The 21,061-nt window shown below is 33.1% G+C and overlaps 2 protein-coding genes across 4 annotated transcripts; one reads left to right on the top strand and one right to left on the bottom strand.

Moving 5' to 3' along the window:
• Positions 1–292: 292 nt before the first annotated feature.
• LOC140052348 (uncharacterized) lies at positions 293–14,588 on the bottom strand. Of its 3 annotated transcripts, XM_072097875.1 has the most exons (10): positions 14,459–14,588; positions 9,366–9,551; positions 9,051–9,140; positions 8,667–8,798; positions 8,134–8,283; positions 5,038–5,220; positions 4,567–4,782; positions 3,553–4,111; positions 2,507–2,592; positions 293–1,659 (listed from the first exon to the last, which is right to left on the bottom strand). In XM_072097875.1, the coding sequence occupies exons 2-9, from the start codon at positions 9,504–9,506 to the stop codon at positions 2,516–2,518; spliced, it is 1,548 nt and encodes a 515-aa protein (XP_071953976.1). In that variant the 5' UTR covers positions 9,507–9,551; positions 14,459–14,588; the 3' UTR covers positions 293–1,659; positions 2,507–2,515. The 3 variants fall into 3 exon arrangements, with proteins under 3 accessions (XP_071953976.1, XP_071953973.1, XP_071953975.1); XM_072097872.1 differs by having other exon boundaries at positions 2,507–4,111; XM_072097874.1 differs by having other exon boundaries at positions 2,507–4,111; positions 9,366–9,542.
• A 229-nt stretch (positions 14,589–14,817) lies between these two features.
• On the top strand, positions 14,818–21,034 carry LOC140052349 (calreticulin-like). The gene is made up of 9 exons (XM_072097876.1): positions 14,818–14,993; positions 16,949–17,053; positions 17,366–17,569; positions 17,774–17,868; positions 18,259–18,468; positions 19,046–19,159; positions 19,890–20,033; positions 20,141–20,233; positions 20,438–21,034. The coding sequence occupies exons 1-9, from the start codon at positions 14,909–14,911 to the stop codon at positions 20,639–20,641; spliced, it is 1,254 nt and encodes a 417-aa protein (XP_071953977.1). The 5' UTR covers positions 14,818–14,908; the 3' UTR covers positions 20,642–21,034.
• The last annotated feature ends 27 nt before the right edge of the window (positions 21,035–21,061 follow it).

Raw genomic sequence — 21,061 nt, 5'->3', positions numbered from 1 at the left:
AGTACTCATCACCAACATAACAGCATTTTTTTCTTGACATTTCTCTCACGTTGTTGTACTTTTATATTTTGGTTTTCCTCTTCTTTTTACTCAATTAAAATTATTTTAAATATTTTGTTTTTGGATTTATTAAAAAATGTACAGTGCTAATGTATTTTAAAGCTGTATACTATCTCAACTGTAAGACTGCAACCCTACCTCAAATTATATTTTTAATAAATGTAAACAGTAAAATTGAGCAAAATATTTGAAATGTTGTATCAGTTTTATATGTATATGTTGTATGACATTGATTTAAATTTCTAAAGAGTGTCGATATCGGATGTCCGTCAGGTACTACTAAACTGTATCATGCAACAAAAACCCCCAAAACCAATTAGTACTTGCATAGGACCTACCAGGGCCCATAGTTTATTTTGATTTTCAATTCATACATTTGATATTATTGCCCATATTATTTTGTGATCAGTATATTTTTCTACTCAAAATAAAATAAAATACTTTTATATATCACTAAATAAAAATATGCATGCGTTTATTATGATACATGTTATATATTTGGCATGGTTTAAGGTGCACCATTTTAATTAGATTTAGGAACATTAGTTGGCCTCTAGCATTAAAAACAATCAAATCATGGTGGCGTCACATCGCAGAAACAACATGGTGGCATTACATCAGAAAGACAACATGGTGGCGTCACATCAAAAAAATAACATGGACTTGCGTCACATCGTAAAAACAAACTGGTGGCATCACATCAGAGACAACATGGTGGCGTCACATCACAGAGACAACATGGTGGCGTCACATCGTAAAAACAACATAGTGGCGTCATTTGTGATGACGGGTAGATGACAATTTGTTATTGACTGTTTATCTTTGGAAAAGGCAATGATGCCAGGTAAAAAGTCAATGTTGTCTTTTGGGAAATAAAAGTAAATATTTACATAATTATATCATTTTGTTTTATTTAATGAACAAATGTAGATTAAAATAAATTTAATTTGCATATTTCTAACACATTTTTGTATTTTCTTATTTTATTGCTGTTGTATGCTTGATTTTCTTTTTTGCCTCATGCAAAGTTATACAATATGAATTAATATATATGCAAAGTTATACAATATGAATTAATATATTATTTAAAAATCTATGTCATACTGTAGTATATATCACAAAATAAAAATATCAATATATATAATTTATAAATCAAAATATTATTTCTTAATAATTTAATATAATCAAAATGGCATCATTATATAAACATTCATATAGATGTTAATAATAAATGATAGTCTATAAACAGTAGATTCAGATACCAAACATATAGATATCATAACATATTGTAAACACAGTATTAAAATATAATTCATTCCACTTCAGGCAAGACATATTAGCACACATTCTATTAGATTTCCAATAAAGTTGCATAAAATGTCATTTTCTTAAATACAAAGGTAATAAAACTTCTTAAAATATCATTTTTTTCTTTAATAAAATGTAAAAATTAGTTTCAGATAACATCATGTAATTTCTATAAATGTAATCTTAATGTAAAATGTTATATAAATCACATTCAATCAGTGTTCGCAATTTGTTATGTGGAAGGTTTTATCCTGTACAATCACCATCTCAGCACCTCTTAACAACAACACACTGAAAAGATCACAATAAGACACAATAAATAAGTATTAATTTAGTATTCACAATGTGATATTTCGTTAAAAAGTTTAAAATAATTTCATTACCTTTTTGGCAATTAATTTCAACTTTTGCAATCTGGCAATTTACAAATTACATAAAAAAACACTAGATGAATACTATTTAATACTACAGTATTTAAGAATTTATTTTACAATATAATCTGATTTATTTACATAAACATTCAAATTAGGATATTATGGATTAGGGATCATGCCAACATTAGTCTACTGCAGTAGCTGCAATAGTCTACTGCAGTAGCTGCAATAGTCTACTGCAGTAGCTGCATTAGTCTACTGCAGTAGCTGCAATAGTCTACTGCAGTAGCTGCAATAGTCTACTGCAGTAGCTGCAATAGTCTACTGCAGTAGCTGCAATAGTCTACTGCAGTAGCTGCAATAGTCTACTGCAGTAGCTGCAATAGTATACTGCAGTAGCTGCATTATTCTACTGCAGTAGCTGCATTATTCTACTGCAGTAGCTGCATTAGTCTACTGCAGTAGCTGCATTAGTCTACTGCAGTAGCTGCATTATTCTACTGCAGTAGCTGCATTATTCTACTGCAGTAGCTGCATTAGTCTACTGCAGTAGCTGCATTAGTCTACTGTAGTAGCTGCATTTTCTTCATTACAATATCATATGATTTTAGTTTGTGAGTCAGTGACTGCAATAAACTGATAAATTGCTACATATATTGCATGAACAGGTAATAAGTAAACAAAAAGTAGTAACTGCAGTAGAATAATGTTGATATGGTCCCTTTTTAAGTGACTTAGGCACATGACACACACAATAAACTGACCTTAACTTCTTATCCAAATGAAGAGTCATCAAAGAGAGAGAGTCCATCAGAAGTTGTTAATCCAGACTTCTTAGCAGTGCCAGCACCTACAATAGGAGTCTTTCCATTATTAACAGAACTTTGAGATTGTGATGGACGTGATGGTGGTGGAACAACAGTAGTAGCATGAGATGATGAAGATAACATAGATGATGGTAACATAGATGGTGTACAAGACGACATAGATGATGCGCGAGATGACACAGATGGAGTACAAGATGACACAGATGGTTTACAAGACGACATAGATGATGCGCGAGATGACTTAATGTTGATAGTAAACGGATCATCCGCAAAAGGATCCTCATGAACTGGCAATGATGCTGCCTTAGTTTGAAGACTTGATGTCGATTTTGAAGAGCTCATTTTCATATGTACTCTTTCGTTTGTTGGCAAGGATGAAGAAAGAATGCCGTTTGGAAGTAATGGCTTCTGTAAAAATTGAGAAGTTAAGCTGCTGGCATGCGGCGATGATGACATTGATGGGTTAGTAGTTGAAATGTTATGAGATGGTATTGACCAGGCTGGTGTACTGGATGGTATTGACCAGGCTGGTGTACTGTCTTTGTTAGAATGAAGGTTAAAAGGATCAAATACTTGTTGATCATGAACTGATATATTTGATGAAGAGTCTAAATTACTGGCAGAATGTGAACTTCCTTCTAATGTCTTATTATCAAATTGTTTCTGTAAAGAGTCACTTGTCCAATTAACAGGCAATGAAAATTGTTGCTTTGAAAATAAATCTGTTGAAGGCGATAAGCTACTAGTGTGATTTGAGTTCAGATTTTCAAAGCTATTAAGTCTGTCCGGTCTACTTGGAATAGAAACCGTGTTTGATGACGAATGTCGAGGCCTAGGAGGTGGCGGGGGCGGAACTTCATTTGACTCATCAAATGTTTTAAAACTTGGAGGAAGAGTTGGTGGTGGAACCTGAGGAGGGGGCAAATTAAAATCATCAGTACTGTCTTCCTGTTCATTGGAATTAAATATTGAGTGTAATTTACCATCAGTTGGCACATCTGGTGGTGGTCTGTCAGGAATTCCTACAGGTTTTATGTCAGGCATTGCTACCTCTCCAGGCTTTGCCATCTGGAAATTGGCAAACATGTCCTTTCCTGATTTTGACGACGAACTGTTTATTAAGCCAAGGTCACCGAATGGGTCCGATTTCATATTCGATTCCGATGTTGGTACCGCTGTTGGCGCAAGAGGTTGACCAATTGCTCCTTGTCCACTACTGGCAGATAGTGGACCGCCAAACATGAAAGGGTCACCAAATGGATCGGAAGGCTTTTGCATGGCAGGAGCTTGAGACATATTAGATTGGAAGGTGTTGTTTGTGGGTGCCCCAAATGTAGCACTACCAAAAGCATTGCTTGCAGGGGTGCTAAAGGGGCTTGTGGAATTGAAAGTATTTGTAGAAGTGTTTCCAAATGCTGCGCTGTTAAAAGTGTTTCCAAATGGATTGGCAGTGTTTGAGGGTGCTGTTGTAGCAGCTTGTGGAATAAATGTGTCTGAGAATTCTGCAAAGAGATTGGCCGAACTGCTTTGGGATGATGTGTTCTGTGGACAAAATATTTATAAGATTATTTCAGTAAAAAAATCAATAAAACATTATCATGGTATTCTGTTTTAGAAGTGTGTTGTTTTATATTATATACTTTTTCTCATTCTCACAGATTTCCTCATCTTTATCGTTTCAAATTAATTAATTAAATTTCAGTATATCACCGGGCGGTTTAGAATTAATGTTCTTTGCCTGTTGTGTTTATATATATATATATATGTATGTATACTTTTTTCCCTAACTTGTACCTAAAACTTATACTTTATTTCATTGATATTCTTTTTTGTTCAAAGGATCTACGAACAACTACAGACTTGTCTCTGTAAGATCCCTGCAATATTGTAAGAATGTAAATATTTATATATATTGCTGAAAAAATGTGAATGATAGTACTAGGGATGGCTCAAAATGTTTTGCATTAGAATTGAGTACTTTAGTGATTATTACTTACAGTAGGTACCACAAAGGGGTCTCCAAAAGCTGTTCCAAAGTTTGATGTCTGTTTATCCTGTGTTGGTGCTGGCTCTGGTGCGTTGAAAGGATCAGTACTCCACGAGTTTGACATCTGGAATGGATTTGGAGACTTACTATTGGATGAATCTGGTATCTTGTTCTGGTTGCCCTCGGTTACTGGGTCAAACGAGAACTGATCCATATCATGTATGCCCTGTTAAAAAGTAGTTTTATCAATATTTAATGATTTTGTCTAATTATATAATTTAAACAGCTAAATTATTTGGGATGCATTTTTCATGGTTTTCTTTTTCTTTATTTCATAAACAAGAAAATAACAATAAACATATACAAAATAAAACATAATGCAATAACAACAGAGCAAATCCCTGGGTGCCATTCTTTTAGGGTGAATATGTCACTACAGTATATAAATCAAGAATTACTATTACAGAGGTTAAATTATTACCAGTTGCAGGGTTTTGACTTCTTGAGCTAGATCTAGTAAATTATTAGATGGTGCTGCCGTTTGATCATGTGATTTGTTTGGTACGGCATACAATGCGTTGACATCTTCTTGTTGTACTACAGGCGCTTCAGATACTATCACACCATTCTCTTGCGTGTCAGTCTTTTCTTGTCCAATCGGAACCTTTTTAATATGCAACATGAAATAGACAATTGTCATATTCGATTCGAAACTTTTGTAGTCAACATAAAGATTTGTTGAGTACTTTTTTGTATTCAAATGTAAACGGATAGTTCTCAAAAGAAAATAATTTGAATAAAAACATTAACAACGCAAGCTTGTTCGTTAAAAACAATCTCAACACTCAAAATACAGAATATAAGTGCAGGGATGTCACCACGCTGGTCGGCGCTGGTTGGCCCCGACCAGCACTCAACATTTCCGACCAGGATTTACAGGCTGTCGACCACCACTATTATTTATTAATTATTACGATATTTATATTAGGCCTAGGCCTAACTAAAATTCGTACTAAAACATTTTACCTAGCACATCGTCAAGCTAGCCTCATATAGATAAGACAAAAGACTACAGCAAATGTTTCCGTGTTACGTACGTTACTTTATTTGTAACACAATACCAGGCCTACCCTGCCCTGGTATTCATTGTTACAGCTTGTGAGTCATGGCGAACAACGTGCTACACAGCACAGTGTACAAGTTTAAAGTTCACATAGCGACCATTCAAGCGTTTTATTTTGCACAGATTAAAAATACAAACAAGTACGCAGTAATTAAAAATGTACAACTACATAGACCCAAACAAAATCATTTTTAAATGCTGAATGTTTTGTCACCCTGCTTTAATTATATTATGTTACTAGTTTTACATTTTTGTACTCTACGAACTATTAAAGAAAATAAAAAAACATGCGCATGGTTCAGTGAGACCGGGCAAGTTCGTTCGTTTATGATCGCCGAGCATGGTACAATAATTACACGTCCCTGGGATAACTTCAGGTTGCTGAACTTCAGTTAACCCATAAACACGTGTCTGTTCTTGCCGGCCATGCACTACATGCTTGCCGCACAGTTGTGAAACAAAAAATCCGGAATTCGCTAAAAAACTCTCGCGCAAAAGAACACGAACATTATATCGAGCAACAAGTAGTAAGGTCTAGGCTAATAATTTATCTACAGTATTTGATTAGGGATTAGGCCTAAATAAGGAAGCGCCTGTTTTTGTGGAATTCAGATTTTGGGGCATCTATCTAAGCCTTTTTTTTTTTTTTTTTTTTTTTTTTTATTTCATTTCATCACTTACATAATACAAAATTAATATATAAAGGCAACGTAACTATTAAAACGATATAATAATACTCTCTCAAAAATAAGAGAGTAATGAAATTAAAGAAAAAAAAAATAATGTATCGCAAAAATACACTTAATAATAATCATTTTGCTAATAATATGGTTGCCTTGTATTTTTGGTAAATGTGAAATAAATGATTATAATTAAGTAATTGTTTTTTGATTTTGCAACTAAATATGTACCACTTTGTAATTAAAATTAAAATGTTTGCATCACTGTGTGTTTTTCCAAAACCAAAACATATACTTTCTTTGGTGATAATTAAGTTATTGTTGATATTTCGATACATATATTGTTTTACATTTTCCCAAATGTTCTTTACCAGATCACATTCAAAGAACATATGTAGCAGTGTTTCCTGCTTTTCCTTGCAAAAACTACACATTGGTGAATCGACCTTTGACATCTTAAAGAGCATTGTATTTGTATAAATTATACGATGAATAAATTTAAATTGAACATTTTTTAGCTTAGTGTCATTTGTACAGGCGTGTAAATTTGAGAAAAGGTTTTTCCAATTAAGTTTGTTGTCAAACTCCTTTTCCCATTTGGATTCAATTCCAATTGGCTCTTCAACATTTTTTAATATAATGTGTTTATAGACATAATGACAATTTCTCGTTTTCACAAAAATGAATGTCTGTAATTTGGATTCAACTTCATTAGTTGTGTTTATACCTTGTTCAATTAATTTCTGTTTCCAGAGCTTTGGAATTGAATTTACAATCTGGTGATATAATAAGAAGTCTGGTTTAAAATTATATTTTTGGTTAAATTCGTCTAGTTCTAATATTTTCCCTTCTTTGTTCACGATATCTTTTACATAGTTTACATTTTTAACCAACCAATTTTTTTCAACTTTAAATTCTCTTTTATCAAAACATGAGTTGTTCCATAAAGATTGATTTAAGATGTCCTCTATCGTATACGGTTCTACAAAATTGTATTCACTCCACGCAGAGAGTATATCTTTATGGAACCTTTCAAATTGTTTTAATATTTTTGAAGATTTAGAAAAGTTGGTTTCGAAAACAATATTTCCTCCAACCTCTTTAATCTTACTTTTTAAAAACACTTTCCACTTGGATTGATTTCCATCAAGATATCTTTTCACCCAACATGATTTGAGAGATGTACAGTAACTCTTAATATGGGGAATTTTTAACCCTCCTTCGTCAAAATTGTTAAGTATGACTTTTCTTTTGACTTTATCGGGTTTTCCGTTCCATATAAATTTAAAAATTTTACTTTGAATCTATCTAAGCCTTGGCTAGGCCTAGTGCCAGTGGTCGTAGTGTCTACAAGGCTAGGCCTAAGCCTGACGCGATCTATTGCTATTCATTTCGTAAGCGTTTTTTTGTTTTCGCGAATAATAACGGCGACTCCCCGGTGGTACAAGGTTAGGCCTAGACCTGACGCAATTTGTTGTTATTTATTTTCATAATTCCCCCCTCCAGCCCCCGGGAAATTTGCCGACCGGCACTCCAAAAAGCTGGTGACATCCCTGAAGTGGGTACTTTTCTAGTTGAATCTGGACCCAGCAAATGCTGAGCTCCGCAAACAAGTAAGTAAAAACAAGTCGAAACGTTGCACACATACGTATTAATGAATGATTTAACGTAAAGAATTATATACAAATAAACTGAATATTCTCAACAAAAAGAATGAATAGGCATGCACATAAACCAATGCATGCAGAAATAAAGATTGTTTTAAATTGATTACCTCATACAAAGGGTCATCATAGCTAGGCTTAAGGTGCAGTACTGTCTGTTGTGGTGCTGCTGATGCCATTTGGTGATCCTCCATCTGTTTAGTCTTTAATTCTAATACAACCTGGAACAAGTCTTTTAATGCCAATACCACATGCTCAGACTACATAATGAAACAACACAAACATGTCAAAGCTAAATTGGCATCGATTTTATAAAATTCAGTTGGTCTTAAAATCAATGACCTTGCTTAGTTCTTTCTTAAATCTAAGATGAGATAAATCTAAAATAATTTTATAAAGTAAATAAATATAAAGCTTTGTTATTCTGAAGTGAACTGTCATTGGTGACACTGCACTGTTGGTTGAAGAATAAAGAACTGTAAACTATATATTGTTTAAAGCTTTAATTCATATTACAGTCGACCTTCTATGATGATCTTGTATCTTTATTTTCTTTTCTAAAGTATATATATATATATATCTGTTCTTTTTTGTTCAATGTGTGGAAGATAAATAAATGAAAACAAACAAACAATATACGTACAGCTTTCTCTGTTTTAATGCCAAAGAACTGGTGATTATTTGCCTCTCCATAGATGTATCCAAATGCTCTGTTGTCAGTTGGATCCCTGGAGATGAAGGATATCTTGTGTACTTCATGATGATGATTTATGCTCTAAAAGAAAACATATCAAACTTTCTACTTGTTGTTGAGTCAAGTTGTGGTCAATTCACTTAAGGTGTACAACTTGAGGCTAGCATAGAGCTGGTGTGATGTACTCTTTGTGTGTGCAGTGGTGGAATTCGGAATTTTAATATGTGGAATACCCTACAACTTGCATACTCCACACCAGTATGTACATGTAGCCTATAAAGTTAGATTATACATTTTGTAGACAATTCATAGTATAAAATAGTAATAACTTACTCCTGTTTTTTCATCTATAATTTTGAGCCCTTCTATTGAGATACTGACAATAATACGCTGCTTGTGTTCACCTGCTGCCTTTACCATTGCCTACAAGTAAATAAAAGTGTTGATGGTCTATGGAATGTACTACTGTCCAATAGGGGTGTTTAATAAAGATTTATGTATTTAAGTTGTAGTGCTCTTCTCAGTGAGCAATAGGCCAGTTTATCCAGGTACTGTAAGCTGGCCATGAAATAGATTTTAATATAATATATATAAACTAAAACAATGACACCAACTACTATATATAATACTTTCAGTTTATAGAGTTACCTTTAGTTTTCCCATAGCCTCTTGACACATTCTATCCCCTCTAGCTTCATCAACTTTCTCAATTCCAATCATCTTGCCTTTGAAGTCAATGCCCATTCCATGGAAGCGCTCTGGTCCTTCCTTCTTGACTTTCTGTGCCATAGCAACCGCCCTTCAATACCACTTCAAGTACAGATACTAGTTTAACGGAATAAAAGAAATACAAATTGGTCAATTACACAAACTAAAAGGAAAACTACAGCTTATTGAAAATAGTGATTATCAGACACCATACAAATAAATAACATAAAATCATACATAATAATAAATAGTTATATTTCCATACAAACAATACATTTCTACTCCAAATGGTATAACAGTGGGTGGTTGTGATTGAGACAGTCATTATTATTCTTACACTGTAAGTTACAGTATGAATATAATGTTTATATCAGTCATGCTTTTTTTCTATTTAACCTGTAAATGTCAAATAATCAGTCTTGAATTTATAAATATGTATTGTAACAACAGACTTCATATAGACAATTTTATTCTAATTTCTGTACAATCTTAAAAAATTAAAAATGATACATACTCTGTAATGATGCTTTTTGTATAGTTATCAATCTTTGTTGCTTCAGGTACAAATAAATAGATATATTATAACAATTTAGAAAATTCTCTAAGCTGTAAGTGCATTGAGCATATGGTGCGTAGACTACTGTATAGTCTAGAAATTAAGTCCTTGTAATACTTGTAACAGGAAGTATAGTACTGTAGTAACATTTATAAAATCGAAAATAACATCAAATCAGTTTTTATCAAAACTACAGAAAGTTGGTTGTTTAGGTTTTGAAAGGATATTAATAGAATAAAATGCTTTATTTTTAAATCAGAACATTTATTAGAAATAAGGAAATAAAGATGATTGAATGTTGAAGCAAATGGTATCAACACAACAATTTATTGTATAAAACAGGGCATTGCAAACCAAACCATTGAGTTGTACAAAATCTAACTATCAAATGTGTGGTAAATTAATTTAAATTAGTTAATTAATAGTTTTGACATTTCAACTACGGTAGCAAAAATTATGAAAATCTCCTATCCTAGCAAAATCTAGTTTGGTAGCGTAAATTTCGATGTAAAACTATTGATTACTGTACATTTGTTAAATGCATTGAAGATTAAGTTCAACTCAACAGTTGAGTACAGTTCTTAGTTTGACCATGAAGAATTAATCCATAGCTTGACACACAAAACTAGTCTAGTGTCTTTCTTACAACTGCTGACCTTTTATAGGACTACTACAACAATATGCAGAAGACAGATACAAAGAATAAAACTGTAATACAACAAGCTAGTCTTTAAATGTCATTGAATTAAACTGTAAAGTGAAGAATATTGATAAAGCTCAAAGATAGCTAACTGAGTAAAATAAATTAAAAGTGTCAATTTAATAATTCTGTAGTGTACCACATGCTTAAATTTTAACATGCTATAAAATTACAGAAATGCGATCGATCTAAATAAACGGTTTATTCGGCAGCGCTATGCAGCAGAAACAGACCCTATACTATACTACCTTGTGGGTGTTCCTAACTGTGTAAAGTTTATAAAAGTCTAAAAGCAATGTAAACAAGGTGAAGGTCACCCAGATGTTATAAATGTCACTGCAGTGAAACATGTTGTGGTAGGTACTCAACATACTGTGTCATATCATCCAGATGTCAAATTGTAAGATTTGTGATATAAAGAAATGTACAATTGTATGTACAAATGTACAATTGTATGTACAAATGTACAATTGTATGTACAATTGTACAATTGTATGTACAAATGTACAATTGTATGTACAAATGTACAATTGTATGTACAAATGTACAATTGTATGTACAGTATCTGTTGATAGACAGACACCTTTCAATAGTAGCATTGCATTCTAATGCAAGTTTTGAACAAGTTTTGTCGATTTTATGTGCGTAAATTTGGTTCTATTAGCAAAGACGTTCTTATTAATTTAGCGGGTAGGCGTAAGTTATTTGATTTAATTTTTCTTTTTAAGGCTGTGAACTCTATTTTCCATGGTAATTTTGAAGTGTACTTTCCTATTTCTGTTCCACAATATCAATTGCGTAATCCTGCTTTATTTTCTATATCAAGAGGGAGGGTAAATATTACTAAAAATGGTTTTGTTAATCGTTTGCCTAAGTTATACCACTCACTATGTAAAATTGATGGATCTGTTGATATTTTTTTTTATTCCCTTGCTTGTTTCCGTCACAAGGTTTTGTCTAATGTCAGTAATATTTAAATGTTGTCTTGTTATCTGTTGATTTTTGCTTGTATATAATATGTTATATTTTACGACTTTCAACCCTGTTAATGTTGACGTTTGGTCACTGTAGGGTGATGATGAAATAAAAAAAAAAATAAATAAAAAAAAATATCAGAAAGATATTAAATATGTAAATGAATATTTCTGTTTGGTGTTTTATAAACATATTTCCTACAACAGTCATCAAAGATGAAAGAAAATGAACATATACAGTACTAATATTACTCTAAAAATCTTGAATCTGTTATCGATAATAAACAATTACTGCATCAGGTGAGTGAAAATGCAATTAAATGTCACTGACACTTTGATCCTACAAACAATGAAAGCTAAAGTCTCTGATGGGCCTCAAATAAACTTTGAAGGAAATTTATGAGACTAAAGAGAAAACTTGAATGTTGTTTGCATTCATAACTTTTTTAATAAAAAAAACATGCTACAGTACTTGCCACATTGCAAAATGTTTATAAAGTTTTTGATACTAAAATGAAATAATATAATGGCAAAAACAGGAACTAATACAAGTAGTGTAGTACTGAATAAAAACTGATAGAAATAGATGATGTTTAAAGGAATTACTGTACTAATTTTGGATTTTCTACGGTAATTACCACTGAACAGTATGTAACGCAAGGCTATTCTCTGCAATAAGCCTTCACTTGTCCAACCTTATCTCTGTACCTGGTGCTACACACCCTGTATAATAGATTTTCCTGATTTGAAGTACTATACTACTTACTACTTTAATGTACACATGTATATGGACCTTGATCTGATTTAAGAGTGGTACAAACAGTGAACTGTGATAAGACTAGAGGGCTATACAGTGTGCTGTACAGTAAATTAGCAAACTAATCAACAGTGATAAGATGTTGCAAAATAATTAGACCAAATAAAACAAAATTGTTAGTGACCAGGGGCTTTACTACTAGGCCTACAACAGTCTGGAATTACTATTATTATTATAGCTACAGCATTATTTTCATCACTATTTTATTATGTTAAATCATTAATAAATAAATATTATATTATTATTCATCAGTGATGTACAATATTTTATTTATACCTTAATAATATAAGTAAAGGTTATCAAGCTTTGGTTTTAATTCTATGAAACAAATACTGAAAAACTTTGTGGCGTTGTGCATTTTTAGAAATTTCTGCACAATTTAAATTGAGTATTTTGATTCAAATTGCGCAAGGAAATCCTTTCACAATTTCTAAATTGTGCACAGCTAACTAGCCTACTACTAGCCCTAGCCTAGTACTACAGTCTGTATGCCTACCCTATAAATAATTAGTAGTCACAGCATATAGTAGTAGTAGCACTGTGAACTGAGAGTAGACTGTGTTGTGGGTTTACACACTGCACATCGTACCACCAGCAGACACACACAGCGCGCGGTAAACCCACAGTTCCAGCTAGCTAGTACTCTTAGCAAAGAATATATATCACAAGAATGAGTAATCCGCGATTTTCCCTGTAACAGTAATATTGTCCATGTGGTAGGGCGCCGCCATAAGTGTGGATGTATCTGGGATGTATACAACTTTTTGTGACGGTTTCAATAATCAAAGGCTAGACCACCGGTAGTATTTTCATGATAAAAAATGTTATCAACTACATGCCAACATCATGTTAAATACTATTTGGATATTTAATTGTTCGTTTTATGCAATTTATTTAGTAAAAACTGCCGTATAAACAGTTTGCTTTATCAACCGGGCGCTACGATAGCGTGACCGGGCGTGTTGGTGTTTACGCGTTTTCACGAAGGATAGTTTAATAATATTCCTATATTTAACTTGTTTCTGGTAAAACAAATAAATGTTAATGACATTTAACATTTTGTCCTATTAATAACATGTATTTTATACTAATTTATATCATAAAAACAATACTTAATTTACCGGGCGTAGAGTATTACACGGCAATGGTAAAGAATAGGCCGTGCTGAGTAACGATTTGTTGATTTTTGGTGTTGCTGTGTTAGGCCTTTTTTGTGAACTAACTTAGCATGTTAGTAAATAATTGTCTGTAAAAGTGAATGTACACTAGTTTGTTAATAAATATGTATTATAAAATAGTTTACAATAGCAAAAACTATTATCATAATTCTATTTAATGTGACATGTATAATATCTATTAAATCAAGTCTTATTTAGTATGTATACATCCGCCCTTATGAGGGCGGGCATCACTCACTGGAGCTCTCTGTTACAAATTTCTCATGCAAAAATCGCGGAATACTCATTCTTGTGATATATATTCTTTGCTCTTAAGCTGATTTTCCACTAAGCGAATTTGTTCGCGCGAATCCAACGTTTCGAAGAGAAATAAATCGCCTACTCTCTTTCCACTACATGAGCGAATAGCTGCGACGTTCATGTTCCTCGCGTGGTTGCTGAGCATTTCGATTCGCATGAGTGCTCATGAAAGCGTCATAGCTCATTTCCTGAGCTCTGATTGGTTGCGCAATGTTTCGCTTCGCAAAAAGTAGAAACAATTCGAACTAGTAAATTTTGCTGAAGCGAAATAGAATAGAATAGAATTCGTCGAAGAAGGCAGTATGACAGACAGAAACGCGAATACGCATGCGCATAGCATGACGCTTTCGATTCGCGCGAACAAATTCGCCTAGTGGAAAATCGGCTTTAGCTAGGCCTAGCTAGCATGCAGAGAGAGGAGGAGGAGAGAGCCTGAGTCAGAGTGTGTTAGTCCTAGGCTAGCTAGGCTTAGGTTTATAAAATTAGGTTTATATTTATAAATACTTACTGTTTTAACTATCAAATATTATTCCATCCACTCACTCATTGATCACGCGAGACACATAGTCACAACAATCGAGTAACAAAAATCAAAGTTGGTGATTGATGATTTCGATCGTTTTTATTTTTTTCTATCTCTCGTAGACTCTAATCCTGTTACTTTGTTATTAATACGGTCTGAATGAAGCCTAATATTTATAAAGCAGGATGGTTTCGCCACGTGGGGGCGATTGACTTAAACGCGACGTTTTTGCGTGGTTAATGCTGATTGGACAAAACTTCATAACCCTGGGTTTCGAGCCAATCAGGTTTGGCCATCTGTCGGCGTTTTCACGTGGAAATGGTATATGATGTGTTTTAACTTCTGCTGAATGAATATAGAAGCAAAGATATTATTTTCTATAGGCGGTGGGGAGTGTGTGTAGGTGATAAATTTCAGTTAAAATTCACTCACAACATGAAGTTTTTGTTATTTCTCATAGTTGCACTTAGTGCAGTAATCAGTAATGCTACTGTATATTTTCAAGAACAATTTGATGATGGTAAGTATGATGAATGCCCTACTAAAAAAGTAAATTAAAATGTGGAAGTGCCCGATAGATGCGGGGCCTGATGTCTTGCATAGGGAGTTCTTCGCCGGGCTTATTTAGGCTAGCTAGAAGGCTATGCTGGCCTTATGAAAGATCGGAAACTGCTGGTGATCAACTGATAGAATAGGCCAAGGTTAGGGTTAGAGAGAGTGCATATTGCAAACCATGATATAGCTTAATACTTTAATTAGCCTAGGCCTAGAAATTCAATTCATTCAAGTCTCAACTGCTGGAACTGTCGTGTCACGAGTCGATGATTTGATTGATTTTAATGAATGATTTATAATTTATAAATAATAATATATATGAATAATTCTCTAAGATATAGGCCTATGTATGAATAAAATGTGCATGCTATTGTTATGCGAGCTTTTTTAACCAACCAATGCCTACTTTATTCGCCGTGGCTAAAGATACGGTACCGTATCCTAACTTCCGTTTGCTAAAGGTACGGTAAAATTGCATTATGTCATAGTCAGCCAATGGGGTGCTGGTAATAATGTGTGTGACGTCATTGTATAGTAGGGACTTGGGATTTTTTTTCATATCGCGAAAACAGTGATCAACCGGCGGCTTAACATTTTCTTTAATAATATGCTTCATTTAATAATTTATCGCTATTATCCCCGTCGTGTGTAACAAAACTAAATGTAGCCTAGGCCTATTATTATTGATAGGCCAAAACATGTTGATTTTAATTCTAGAATACAGAAATTTACCGTTTCAAAAGAGGCCTACTACGTACTATAACCATGCTATAACCTATAGCCTCGGTATGTGAGTTTGCCAGGCCTGCCAGGCTAGGGTCAGCTGCATGTGTGCGCTGATTTCTGTGACTATAAGACCTGGGGCTAGGCCTATTGTCTAAATCATAGTATTTGAGGGCCCCTTTATTGTCCGCATTTGCATTTTGTTTATGGTCACCATCCGTAAACAAAGTTTATTAAAAAATATAGGCCTAATAGGCCATTTGGAATAAAAATAAAACCCTCATAGTAACTACAGTATAGGCCTATGGACGAATGAACTAGACGCAACACAATTTCCAACATTGAATTAATTCCTTCTTGACTTCCAATTTGGCTATCAACATATTTCTACTGTAGTGTAGTGTTTAATGTTGTATAATGAAATAATATTTGAGATTGAGTGCATGTTTTAAACGCTTTATGTAACGTCCACCAACCACATGATCTTGCTCTATTACTACAGCATCAACGATTCTGGATTCAACATTGCTAGGTCTAGCCCCGAGGCCGAGTCACAGAATCATCAGCGCACACATCCATGCAGCCTGGCGCCGCCGATAGCCATTCTCTACAGACTCGATGTGAAAAAAAATCCAAAGTCCTTATACGATGACGTCACACACGTACCATCACCCCATTGGCTGATTACCGTACCTTTAGTAAACGGAAGTTAGGATACGGTACCGTATCTTTAGCCACGGCGTACTTTATTAGATGTTGGTTACTTTCACCAATTAGCCTAGGCCCTAATTATGCGTAATTTGTGCAATTTAAATTTGCGCCAGAATTTACTTGCGTAATTTAAAATTGTGCAGAATTTGAACACATAATAAGATGTAAACATAGTACTTTAGGCCTAGTCTCTAGAGGTAGCCCCACCATAGTCGCATATGAGTCCAGTCGCACTACTAGCTTGGCCGTTCAATTTCTCGTCTCTTTAAAAAAAAATCAATTTATTCTTCATATTTATTTATAACATTTTATTCTGTTAAATTTGTAAACTGAAAAATTATCAGACCCAAAATCACATCTGTTAGAGTGTTCTTAAAACTTTACAATCTCTAAAATCTACAATTAATTAATATTGTAATTACTAATTACTGATAGTAATTTTGAATACTAACAAAACATCTGTTTTTTGGGGTTTTTGTTATATAGATGCATGGGAAAAAAGGTGGGTAGAATCAAAACACAAATCAGATCAACAGGGAAAATGGAAGCTAACTGCTGGAAAATTTTATGGTGATGCAGAAAAAGATAAAGGTACAAATTATTGTTCAATAATTAGGCATACTGATATACTTTTATTCAAACCCACTTTTGATACATTCGACCATTCTACAGTAGAAGTTACTAGTTAAATGATGTATGCAATTATAATAACAATTTGTGGCAATCTGTTTCATACTGTTAAATAAGAAATGTATTTATTCAACTTTGTTTTACAAAAGGGTAGCTCTAACAGCTGTACTACAGCAGTACAGCTGACTTGAAGAGGCCCTACAAAATTATACATAGTGCCGGCATTCAAATTATTGTATTCAGTTAACACATAATTTTCATCAATCAATGTAGGTATACAGACAACTCAAGATGCAAGATTCTATGGGATTTCAGCAACTTTTGATAAAGTAAACACAGAGGGAAGTGATCTAGTAATCCAATTTACAGTAAAACATGAACAAAAGATAGATTGTGGTGGTGGATACCTTAAAATATTCCCATCCACACTTGATCAGGAAGATATGCATGGTGATTCTCAGTACGCCATTATGTTTGGTAAGTATGGTACTTGAAATAAAAACTTAAGTTAGTTCTTAACAGAAATTGACATCAATATTTATATTGTGTACTTATTTATTGTATTTATCCTGTTTTAGACGCGACTTACATGTAGTTACGATTGGATGAGGTTGAAATTAAATTTCTAAAAATAATAACTAGATTAAAAGGTGATTATTAATTTGTATCGTTAATTTACAGGGCCAGATATTTGCGGACCAGGAACCAAAAAAGTTCACGTCATTTTCCATTACAAAGGAAAGAATTTATTAGTAAAGAAAGATATTAGGTGCAAAGTAAGTAACCATTTTAAAATGTTGCAATTTTAAATTTATTAAGAAATCATAAAAAAGTGCAATTTTGAATGATGATAATCAACTTACATCAACCATCTTTCGGGGCAGACTTTACTATGGTGATTGTTGGAATCTGACAAATGCAATAATTTAAACCTTGTGATTAACATTTTACTATTAATATATTTGATCACATAAGGGGTCGTGAAGAGGAGTGAATTGTACTGATTGAAGGGAATTTTTTCTGTATAATTTATTGTAAATTGATTGCTATTTAATATTTTGTTGTTTTAATGCACCCGTCATAGATTGAGAATGGAGCTATAAAATTAGCTCCATAGATTGAGTGACACTGATGTCAATAATTATTTAAAAATTCTTTTGTTTCAGGATGATGAATTCACACATTTATACACACTGATAGTGAAACCAGATAACACGTATGAAGTACGCATTGATAACAAGAAAGCAGAGTCTGGTAATCTTGAGGAAGACTGGGACTTCCTGCCACCAAAGACAATCAAAGACCCAGAGGCATCCAAGCCTGAAGATTGGGATGATAATGAGAAGATTGATGACCCAGAAGACGCCAAACCAGAGGTACTTTTCATTGTCTTGCTGCCTCAATACTAATCAATTGCATATCTTTCAATTAATTTTATGATGGTAGTCTGTACAATTTCTATAACAATAGATGTCTATTGTTGATATATTTTATAATTTCAATGGTTACCAGCAGATTTTGCAATAATAGCACAGATGATCATTTGTTTTACCAAATTTTATTAATAAATTCATAAACCAATGTTTGCTGAATTGTGCTTGTACAACATGTAATGTATAGTTGTATTCAATAGTACTATTCTAATAGTACTAATAATGTACTATTCTAATAGTACTAATAATGTTATAAAGCTTATGAAACTTCCAGTTGAAACAGGCCAGGAAAGGAAAACACACTCAATACCTTATTCATTCATTTATTCAATCTTTTTTTTCTTAATCTCTGGTCGATAGAAAGTAAAATTATGTTATAAAAAAAATGTAATGACGTACCTGCACACAATAAACATCCACAACCCTATTTTTTAATGGAATAACCCTATTAACAATTCCGGCGCCAAATCAGCAGTTGATCCCAACATTAAACAACAACCACCTTTGTTTTTTTTTGTAGGATTGGGAAAAGCCCGAATTCATCTCTGATCCTGATGCAGAGAAACCAGAAGACTGGGATGATGAAATGGATGGAGAATGGGAACCACCTCAGGTTGACAATCCAGAATACAAGGTGAGCAGCAAAAGAACTTAGTACTTTAGTAAACAACATGTTTTAATAATTAACATAAAAGTATAGAATTGATTAAATGAATGTAAATTTATTTGTTCAGCCGTATTGCTAAAAACGTATTTACAAAAATACTGCACAATTTAAATAACAAATGCAATAAAAACAAATAAAAAGGTTTAACAATTATTGCTATGTATCCCGCTTTGGCTCTATGATATTAATAAGATTTAAAGAAAGGTATTGGGTGCAAAGTAAGTAACCATTTTAAAATGTTGCAATTTTGATTTGAATTTATTAGGAAAAGCAATTTTGAATGATGATAATCAACTTACATCAACCATCTTTCGGGGCAGACTTTACTATGGTGATTGTTGGAATCTGACAAATGCAATAATTTGAATATTTCGCCATTATTATATTTATCAAATAAGGGGTCGATTTATGGTTTTGAGGAGAGGATTGTACTGATTGAAGGGAATTTTTTATGTATAATTATTGTAAATTTGTTATTTAGCATGTTTAATATCTTGATGCATCTTTCATAGAATTATCGCGATGTATCTCGATTTGGCTCTATGAACTATTGTTCAGCATATTACTTACTGATAATGCTGTGTAGTGAAATATGATACAACATCATGTGTATTTGTGTATACTTTCCAATGTGATACAACATCATGTGTATTCGTGTATATTTTCAATGTGATACAACATTAATTTTTATTTTCAGGGAGAATGGAAACCAAAACAGATTGATAATCCAAATTATAAAGGCAAATGGATCCATCCAGAAATAGATAATCCTGAATACGAAGCCGACGATGAATTATACAAACAGGAAGACTTGTCTGCTATAGGATTTGATTTATGGCAGGTAAATACTACACATGATATATTGATATAGAGGCTTGACACATTTGTATGCAAATTTGTTGTACCCAACTATTCCAACAAGAAATATTAAATGTCTTTCTTTTCTAGGTAAAATCTGGAACAATCTTTGATAACATTTATATTGGTAATGACATCGAAGAAGCAGAAACGCAGGCTAAAGATTTATTTGAAGCAACAAAGGTATGTAATTGTACATTATTTGAAATATATAGCTTTGTCATTTGGAATGATGATAACCAACATACACAACCATCTTTCGGGGCAGAAAAACAATTTGGTGATAGTTGGAATCTGACATGTTTTTGAATAAGTTTGTAACAACCAAATTGGCTATTTGTATAACTCTATGATAAAGTATTCTATATTATACTTTATATTTTACAGACTGGAGAAAAAAAAATGAAAGATTCACAAGATGAAGAAGAGAAGAAAAAGAGAGAGGAGGAAGAGAAGAAAAGGAAAGATGAGGCAGAGGAAGAAGAAGGGGAGGAGGAGGAAGAGGATGATGAAGATGAAGAGACGCCAGAACCAGAAGCTGATGCCACTGAAGACGAAGAAGAGGACAAAGAAACGCATGATGAATTATAGATAATTAGCTTTTGCTGCTTTAAGTTTCTGCACATTTTAAGGCTGGTGGTGTGCCGCCGCCGCTACCACAGATCACTGTCTACAAATTCCTTCTCAACAGTGTGTGTGAATGTTACCATGTCTGGCTATTAAATAACAAAACAATAGAGCTAAATGCAATATATCAACTACTTGTTTTAGTATTATTCATAGACTTTTTATTCCTTTTAGAAAACCCTGCCCCTTATTGTAAGTTTAAATTTATTTTAGTCTGCTGTTGCAGCAGAGGTAGAGTCTCCTCTTAAGTGGTTTGAAAATTGGCATATTTATCACATTTATTATTGCATTTTTAACAAGTTTATCGTGTTGTAGAAATTGATGTTTCTCCAGTTCTTATCAAGTTTGTTTACTTTAAAGAAGTTTTTAATAATGCATTTTATT

This window comes from Antedon mediterranea, chromosome 6 (assembly GCF_964355755.1).
Source record: "Antedon mediterranea chromosome 6, ecAntMedi1.1, whole genome shotgun sequence".
NCBI lineage: Eukaryota > Metazoa > Echinodermata > Crinoidea > Comatulida > Antedonidae > Antedon > Antedon mediterranea.
This window is presented reverse-complemented; position numbering and strand designations above follow the sequence as displayed.